The sequence below is a fragment of the Astatotilapia calliptera genome, chromosome 6 (assembly GCF_900246225.1).
Source record: "Astatotilapia calliptera chromosome 6, fAstCal1.2, whole genome shotgun sequence".
Classification (NCBI taxonomy): Eukaryota; Metazoa; Chordata; class Actinopteri; order Cichliformes; family Cichlidae; genus Astatotilapia; species Astatotilapia calliptera.
In genome coordinates this window covers 28,653,384-28,663,107 of record NC_039307.1, presented here as the reverse complement: position 1 = coordinate 28,663,107, position 9,724 = coordinate 28,653,384, and the positions used below count along the sequence as shown (strand labels likewise).

The 9,724-nt window shown below is 41.6% G+C and overlaps 1 protein-coding gene across 1 annotated transcript; it reads right to left on the bottom strand.

The window, feature by feature from the left end:
• Window positions 1-426: 426 nt before the first annotated feature.
• On the bottom strand, window positions 427-8,486 carry pdia2 (protein disulfide isomerase family A, member 2). Its single transcript, XM_026171517.1, has 11 exons — window positions 8,154-8,486; window positions 7,195-7,401; window positions 5,632-5,765; window positions 5,410-5,547; window positions 4,697-4,813; window positions 4,423-4,548; window positions 4,014-4,208; window positions 3,747-3,867; window positions 926-1,104; window positions 664-840; window positions 427-585 (listed from the first exon to the last, which is right to left on the bottom strand). The coding sequence occupies exons 1-11, from the start codon at window positions 8,428-8,430 to the stop codon at window positions 529-531; spliced, it is 1,728 nt and encodes a 575-aa protein (XP_026027302.1). The 5' UTR covers window positions 8,431-8,486; the 3' UTR covers window positions 427-528.
• Between the last annotated feature and the right edge of the window lie 1,238 nt (window positions 8,487-9,724).

Here is a 9,724-nt window from a genome sequence, read left to right as displayed (position 1 = left end):
ATATTTGAGGTGATGCTGATTAGACTGGTTTCTACTTTTTACACTAGATTTATCATATTAAGGGGGTTAGAAATAAGCCACATAGCTCACAACACATACAGTTATGTCTTGTTGAATTCAAGATAAAGAGCAGTGAATATCAGAGCAGCAGCACAAGTCAGCTGATCACAGTTTGTACACAAAGAAACTCACAGAACAAATCATTATGTGACTCGTTTCCAAGAAATCTCTAAGAAATTCTTTTCACTGCACTGCTACATCCAACCTTGATCCTGGTCCATCGTGTCCTCGTAATCCTGCTGAAGCTCAATTTTATGACACATTTGGAGAGTCTCTATAAATATTACCGTCTGTGTTGAACGTTTCAAATTCAGCCGTGTGAAGCACTCAACAGACATATAAAGAAGCAAGCATCAAGACAAAAAGTTTAAAGCTTTTTCACAACAAAGCCAACACTTTAAACCTGTATCACTTTTATTAAGAAAATTCAAAGTTGCTAGGTTGATCCTGATTGGCCAAAAAGTGACATTACAGCTCATCTTTGGATGTTTTGTTGGTCTTTTCCTCTGCGGATTCATTGGGCTCCTGAAAAAGAGGAAAACGTGTGAACTGTGGATTATTTTTAAAAGAAAAACAGCATAAATCTGCAGCGTTAACACAAACCTTGCTATCGCCAGCAGCCTTGTCGGCTTCCTTCTTCTCATCCACCTCATCATCATCATCATCATCATCATCATCGTCGTCGTCATCCTCATCCTTTTCCTCTTTAGGTAAAACTCCTCCACCATCCAGGAATTTAGAAAATGTCTCCAGGTCCCTTTCTCCAGTGTATTCGATCACCTGAGAGAAAAGGAAAGAATGCAGTGTGTAGAGGTGTGTGTGTGCGCGCGTGTGCGTGTGTGTGTGTGCGCGCGTGTGTGTTTACCTCTTTGTCACCAGCTGGGAAGTATTTGAGTGTTGGGAAACTCTTAATGTCAAGAGATTCCACTTCATTGGCTGTGGCGTCTATTTTGGCTATGATGATGTCATCATGGTCGGCATATTTCTCACCAAGCTGATCCCAGATGGGAGCCAACTCCTTGCAGTGTCCACACCATGGAGCATCTACACTCAGACACACAGAGATACACATACAAGGAACGTCATTCTAATGTTGGTGAAGATGAATTAATGAAAGGTGGATTATTTCAGCTGTATGTTACAGTAAACACAGAGGAATAACCATTTTAGAGATCTGCTTCGTTGCTTAAAGGAAATGTGGAAGGATAGGAGGTTCTTACCTTAAGTTCAGCTAAATAAACTTTAACTCCCTTAATGCCAACTCCCTGTTTGGTGCATACTAATCTACACACATTATATGGACCAAAGAACTTAGCCAACACGATGTTCCACCAACAGGAGCTGCTCGACATGTAAACTCATGCCATGAAGCTCCTGGTGCACAGTTTCTGTGCTGATGTTAATGACAGAGGTTTGGAGCTCTGCAGTTACTGAGTCAGCAGAGAGTTGGCGTCTTTTATGAACTATACGTGGTCTACCAACACTTACAGCTGATCGTGGAATTTATAGATGTCACAGAAAATGTTACAAACTGACTTGTTGCTATGATGGCATCCTGTTACAGAACCGATTCTTTCATAAATGTTTGTAAAGGCAGACTGCATGGCTAAGTGCTTGACTTTATACACCTGTGGCAATGAAACTGAAAGCACCTGAATTAAAAGGCGTTTCCTAATCCTTTTGTCCACATAGTGTATGTTCTTTATTTTAGAAATCCAGCTGAGCTGTTGGCCTGTCTTACTGCTCTTGCCCCATATGACTTTAGAGTAGTGACATGGCCACGTTAACAATTACTTGTGTTAAGTGAGAACAATAATCTTCTTACAGAGTATGTGCCCTTTCTCCACCTTAATGGGTGGGCCAATCTGAATGAAACTTGCATTACTAACATCTAGATGGTGTTTTTTTGTAGATCCATTATAAACCCCAGCTCTGTTAATTTTCATGATATCATGTTCATTTTATCATACCTCTATAAATGTGATGTTATCTTCTCTGTTTGCGTTTCTTACTTTTGTTCATCTATTCACCACCAAATACAGAATGAAGAATTTGAAAAACTGCCGCAAGCCTGGCATGAACTTTAGGATTGGTTGTTGCTAACTAATATTACCTTTTTGCAGTTGTGTGACTCCATCCATATACTAAAGTTGGAATGTACTTCTGATTGTGTCCAGACTCAAGATACGTGCAGTGCAGACGCTGAACGAATTTATTAATCGGTGGATACAAAAGGTCAGCATCACCAGATCAGCATCTGACTGAAGGTGAAATATCGTCACAGTCTCACCCTCTGCTTCTGTGTGCGTATGGCGCCAAATATTGGCCAAAAAAGTGTTTTTGAAGAACAACACTATGGCAAAGCACAGGTGACCATCGACCTTCTGGCTTTAAAATGCTATTTTATTAGACATTTTGTGGCTGTAGTCTTGACTGGTTGCATTGATGTTTGGCCAGCAAATTCTAATCAGCTGTTCAGTGTGTGCAAGACAACGTTTAAGCAAATTTTGGCAGGATTAAAAGATTAAAAGACAGCCACAGCATAATTATGCCTCGAACATATAAAAAGAACAGGTGTGAATTTATACTACTTTTTCTCCAGGCTAAGCCTTTTTCCCAAATCCGGATCTTTCTCCACATGCCCTGCTTTGATTACAGGAGTGGAATCAGTTGCTTGGTGGCTTGAGTTTCCAGCTGCCAATCATCTGCAATCATCTGTGCCTCAAATACCGGTCCTTAGCTCCAGCATGCTGCCCAATCACATAATCAGCCGTTCAGTTCCTCGAGCCACTCACTAAACCTCTTGCTAATTCCTTGCTGATCCACTCCTGGAGTGGACCTCCTCTGGTCTCCAGCTTGCACAGATTACTTGTGTCTGAGTGTCCCTCTCTGCTCTCACTGGCTCGGATTAGCCTTCGCTCTGTGTGCACGCTGCCAGCTCCAATCCTTTTACCAGCTCATTCTGCTTCTCTGTCTCAAACACTTCATGATGTTCTTTGGTAAACTGTAAATAAATGTTGCTTGACCATGCTTCTGCTTCCTGTCGCTTCACTTTGAGTTCTCTCCAGCTTTAACACAAGACTTGAATGATAATGTTATCATATATAGATACTGCATCTAATATCAGTACCTCCTTCACTCAATAGCTTAATCTACTTCTGTTAGTGCTTGTTTTGTGTCCTCTTCTGTAGTTTCTGTAACATTAAAATCGTTCAGTATGCTATAGACTCTACAGCCTTTGCTCCATGCTTTCTTGAGAGGATGTTTTGTTCAGAAGTAGTAAATTCAAGGAGTTTTCCCTCCTTGAATCCACTGTTGGTGGATATGCAAATATTTTTCTTGTCAAAGGTTTAAAGACTGCATTGGAAATGTCTATCCTCGGTGTTTGTGCAGGGTTCCAGCTGCCAAATTTCCTATTAGACCAGGACTCGCTTTTAAGTTATTGAGATGTCGGAAATCCTGCTCACAGGTAGGCTCATTAAAGTAAGATGAGACACCGGAGCAACTCCGGTGCCGGACTCTAAAAATCATTTAGCGAAGCAGCTTAAATCAAGGACTAATGAATTTGAAGTCAGAGAAAAGTGATGATCAAAGTGATGTTGGCAAACTTCACTGCAAATTTGATTGAGTTGAATAATAAATGAATGCTCTGATTTCACAAGATCCCTGTCCAGGATTTGACTTACAAAACTCCACAAACACATTTTTGGTCGGGTCCAGAGCGACGGAGTCAAAGTTCTTTCCCACCAGGATTTTAACTGGTCCTTTGTCCCAGTCCTCTGGGATATCCTCTGACCGATAGTAAGGCTGCAGAAGAAAAAAGGACCAGTTAGAAGAACTCGTACTTCTACAGTACTTTACTAGTTACATTACTTCACTCCAAGTGCTTTTAACCTAACATTCACAGTCACATACAGACTTGAGAAGGTGAGGACTGTCTGCATTTGTAGTACCTTTGCAGTACCATCCACAACCTCTTGGCACAGCTGTCGTAGTGAGTCTATGGTCAGTTCCTCTGAGTCATTGGCGTACTTCTTTCCTGTGTCCATATTAATGATGCGCATCGTGGGGGCGTCGTCCTTGGACACGGCAAAGTAGCTCAGCACGTGTGACAGGGGCTCTGACACGTCTATCAGAATGAACAGCAGCTGTATCACACACACACACACACACACACACACACACACACACACACACACACACACACACACACACACACACACACATTTCCAACAGTTTAGAGGACGAAGCACTGATGAAACAAAGTCTTCACCTTACATTGTAATGATCCACATGACACACACACACACACACACACACACACACACACACACACACACACACACAGAGCAGGACAGTTACCTTTCCCTTGAACTCCTTGGCAACAGCCTTGAATTTTTCCAGGAGCCTCATCTGACTCTCCGCTGTGGAGTTCATGAACAGAAGGCAGTGCACGTTGATGCCAGAGTTGAAGACTTTGTCTGCTACCTGAAAATACACACACACACACACACACACACACACACACACACACACACACACACACACACACACACACACACACAGTATTATGCTATCATTTTTTAAATTTAATTGCAGTTTTCTCTTCGTGTCTGCTCACTGGTGTGTGCGTTACCTCCTGGCTGAATCGGATGATCAGCTGCAGGCTGTTTTGCTTGATGAAGGTGGTCATGTTGTTTTTGTCCAACTTCCCTTCTTCTGACAACACAAAGTCTGCTCTGCCATCATCAAACTAGCAAACACACACACACACACACACACACACACATTTACATTTTACATACTTACATACTTGAAATATTACACCTGCAGGATTAAGGTTCATAATTCTGTGCGTTCTTTCTCCACATCTATAACACAGTAGTTGCTGTATAATCTACCCTCTCAAATCCATAAATGTCATAGTAATTAATGTGTTTTGGTCTTTAATTCAGTTTTAGTGGTTTTAATGTTTGATTTGTTACCTCATGTGTACGTTTTTTCTTTCACATACAGTATGTTTAAATGGTTTTCTATGTTTGTTTTTTCTTAATTATCTATAAATAATATCAACCTACCAGGTTGCATATTCCCTTTTAAATAAATACAAAGATTATTACAACTATTTTGTCATATTCTCACTGATTCATCAAAATCTGTTTTATAGTGAAGTTATTCAAAGAAATGACTCATAGACTCAAAGAAGTTGATTCTGTTATATGTCACAGTCTCTTTTTCTGATGTTTTTTCTCTTCATGGTCAATAGGATAAATAATTTACAGGAACACGCAGTCACCATCTCCGGACACTAGATGGCAGCAAAGCAAAGTATCTGCAAAGTATTTGTACCTTTTTGAAGAGCACCACGGAGCTGCCTTTCACCTCATACTTCTGGAAAACCTCTGGAGTGGCTGTGACTCCAAACTCTGTGTCAGGCAAGTCCATAGCAACTTCCTTAAACACCTGAGCAGCTTCACTATCCAAACTCTGCAGGAGAGGGCGAGAGCATGGAGTTACGAGCACTCATAGATGATTGCATGATTTAATGTTAGCCTCGACAGAAGGACAGACCTCGAAGAATCCCACTACAGTGATGTTATGGGCGTCTATGAACTGAGCTGCAGAATCTGCAGACTCCAGGGCTTCAGCACCGGCGCCAGTGCGACGCTTCATCCACTGGATTATCCCCGTCGTCGTCCTCTTACCTGCAGAGAAAAGGTCGATATAAAGCGGCTGTTTCAGGTGCTTTGAAGCAAAGAGTGCCCAACATCAGCTTGTAGCTCAGCTTTGAGCAGAAATGATAACAAGAGAGTAGAAACAGGCAGTCAAAGGAACAGTCAGAAAGTAATGGGTATTTGTAATATCTGCTAAAAGTCTGGCTTAATTAATAAATGTTGGAATTGCTAGCTAGCTTTTATTTTTAGTACTAGCTAAAAGGTTATGGGTAAATATTTGAAACAGCTAGTCAAAGTCATTTTATATCGAGGGGTACATACCGCCAACCCAGCTTTGACCTTAAGTAATCGGTCAGTATAGAGGTTTAACTGCATATTGCTAAATGTGTAGTTAAATGAGGGGGCAGGGATAGCTCAGTAGGTAGAGTGGTTGCCCCATGATCGGAAGGTCGGGGGTTCAACTCCACTGAACGGCTACCCTGAGGTACCCCTGAGCCGTCCCTACACACTGCTCCCCGGGCGCTGCATTGGTGGCTGCCCACTGCTTCACTGGGTGAATGGGTTAAATGCAGAGGAACTATTTCCCTATGCGGACTAACACATACATGAATAGAAAGTTTGCTGTCGTAAATGAAACAAATCTGTCTTAAATTGTAAGAAATAAATGTGTAAAAGTACAGAAAAAGTTGTGGTAGCTTATCGTGCAGACTGTCCTGTAATTATAAAGCACACAAGTGTCATTAATTCCCAAAAAATACCTTTTTTAAAAAATTTTGGACCCATTTATTTCTACAGTCAATAGTGAAAAAACAAGAACGTTACTGTTGTTTGTTTGTTTATCTGTCACTTAATTACACTTGAAGTGCAAATAGCCTTGGAGAAGGTTTTTAGCAGAAAAAAAGTTAAAAGCCCCAAATTGTCATCTAAAAAACATTTCCAAACCTGTCCAGTGGCTGGATTGGACTGTTTGCTGGAAAAATGAATTTACAGTAATTATTTTAATTTTAAAAAGTGTAGCATGAGTTCAATTCAACATGTTTTAATGTGAGAAGTGATGCTGATGAAGGGCTACTTTTTAAAAATACAATTTTTGGTCACATTAGATTCTTATTGTAATAAAGTTGAGCGAAAGACCAGTAAAGACCTCTAGGCAGATTCCAACCCTTATTGCATATGGGTCAGCTGCTCTACTCAGTACCCATCCCACAGGCCTTTGTGGGAACCACAGCTTTGACACACAAAGACTCAGAAAAATTATAATAATTAAAAAATATCTAACACCAACTGGGTTACACAGTAGTTTAAACACGCACATTTGGTTCAGTGTGCAAACTAATAGATGATAACCCTCGAAGGTGCTGGGAGGTGGAAAAATGCAAACTATACACAATCAGGTGATGATGTTCACTGATGATGCATAAAGAGCTGCTTGTGTTTGTGTATAAGTGTGTGTGTTCACCGGTGTATTCGACAGGCTCTTTGCGGTCTCCATTGATGAAGAGTTTCAGAGTGGGGAAGCTTCCGACGTCAAACTCTTCGGCCAGCTCTTTCTCCTCCGTGGCGTCCACTTTGGCCAAGCGCAGCTCCGGCTCCTCCTCCTTCAGCTTCTCGGCAGCCTCGGCGTAAATTGGCTCCAGCTGTTTACAGTGACCGCACCAAGGAGCATCTACAGTACATATAAAAACACATGAACACACACAGTTCAATGAAAGTTCCAGAGAACTCCAGAGAGAGTGAGAGACAGAGGGAGACACTACAGGGGTTTGTCCACAGCAGGCCTCTGCTGCTATCAGCAGCTCCTGTCCAGATACTCATGGAAATGAGCAGCTGATAGAAAAGTGGCAGTTGGGCTCCGTCTTTCTCCCCCATGTCTCATTTCCTCGTCCTGGCCTCTCCGCTTCAGTTCATCTGTGGGAGAGTTGAACCCGCACAACACCTGGACAGGACGTGTCACGTGTGCGATAATGCCTCGGCGCTGTTAAAGGCTGGGAAAGGAAAGATTTTCTCTCTTTTGTAAATTGATCAAATTTTAAATTCCTTGCCAGCAAAATGAGATAATCTTTTCACTTCCTGCCATATTTTCTAACCTTCTTTGATCAGTTTAGATTAGATTATGTTCCCAGGATGAACAAGGAGCATTAATGCTTATTTTACATTTTAGTTTTCATGTTATTACATAAAATCTGCACAACTTACCTATGAGTTCTTCTTTATGTGGCGCCTTATGCCAACCTTCGCTGTCACTGATGTTATTTGTGCATAAAAGCAACTCAAATTTAATAACAATTGTGTTGAAGACAGAACAAAGCGATAAGGGAAAATTCATCACAAGTTATTACTGGCATCTAAAGAAGGAGAAAGAGCTCATTTATCATAATAATCAGGATTTTGTTCCAGGATATAAGACATCCCACTTACAGAATTCAACCAGTAAATACTGATTCTCGCTGAGGGCTCTTTCAAAGTTGTTGATGTGAAGGATCATGACGTTATTCTCCTCCTCTATCTCAGTTGTTTTCTCTTTCTTTGGTGCCTCTGCCTCCTCCTCCGCCTCCTCGGTTGTCTCCTCCGATGCCTCCTCAGACGTCTCCTCTTGCGTCTCTGTCTGGCTGTCAGTGCTGTCCTCGGCCTGCGTGCAGGAGGCCCACAGCAGCAGGCCCAGCAGCGCTATGAACAAAAGCTTGTGAGTCTTCATGTCTGCGTCTCTGTCTGAGCTGCTCTGGTACCTGTGCTTAGGTGTAGGTGACCGTCAATGCATGTGTCTTTTACTCTTTGTACGATTATTTATCTAAGATGAAGCGTGTGTGTCAGAATGTTACTGGCCTTCCCTGTCATCCAATCAGGCGTCACGCCTGTAGGGGAAACTTTCCAGTCTCGGCCAATCAAACGATGCCTTGTAGATTCAGAATTGGGTAAACTGGATGATCGACTGCTGTGTTTGATCACACGTACACCTACTCGTATGTTTGTGTTTGTGTTTCTTTTGTTTATAGCGTTTAAATAGACCTCCCCATACACCACGTGGTAGCATTAAAACGCTTTTAACTTTAACTCCTCTTTCTGCTCCTTATCAAACCCTCATTTACCTAAAAACTCCCACAGTGATACTAACAAGTGGATTAACAACTCTTACCATTTATCACACCCTTTATGTTTACTCAAACTACAGAGACCACTTTCCACAGTTGCCCCTGTCATGACCTCAAATTTAAATCCACAGCACCATTAATCAAGAAAGATAGCAAGTTTCTCTGTTTTCTCTTCAAGCTAGCAACGTGAAATATCACTGAAGCTGAGTGCTGTCAACATAGTGCTATCTTTGTCATGCAGATGCTTTGCGTTTTACTGTGCGTGTCGATGTGCGCTTCAGTTAATCTAAAACCAGTACATGTAACACTCACATACGCACGGCTCACAGCGCCGAGTCTTTCTCCACAGGCAGAGGTTGTCCAGCTGTTTTCAGGATTTTAAAACTTGCTTCAAAAGTTGAGATTGAAGTTTGAGCTCTTAAAACAACCGCGAGGTTCTTTTCTTTTAACCTTTGTGTTCCTCTAAAACGTATGTTTTGAAAAGTCTTACTTATTTGCTGAATTCAGTTTTTTTTATATAGTGCCAAATGAGAACAACAGTCATCTCAAGGTTTATATTGTAAGGTAAAGTTTTTATGAGCAAGCACTTGGCAACAGTGGGAAAGAAAAACTCCCTTTTAACAGGAAGAAACCTCTGGCAGCACCAGGCTCGGGGAGCCGTGACCGGTTGGGGTTGATGAGAGGGAGACGGGACAAAAGACGTGCTGTGGAAGCCACATCTGTTTCTGTTTATAACTTTAAAACTCAATGACTATCTTGGAACTTTATTGAACTACGTCCAGGTTTCTCAATGTTGCTCTGAGATTCAAAGAAGCAGGTCATTGCTTCCAGCATCCTCTCTGTCTCCATTTTTAGTTTCCTGTCGTCTCTCTAATACCGATTCGCAGATAAAGGTAAATT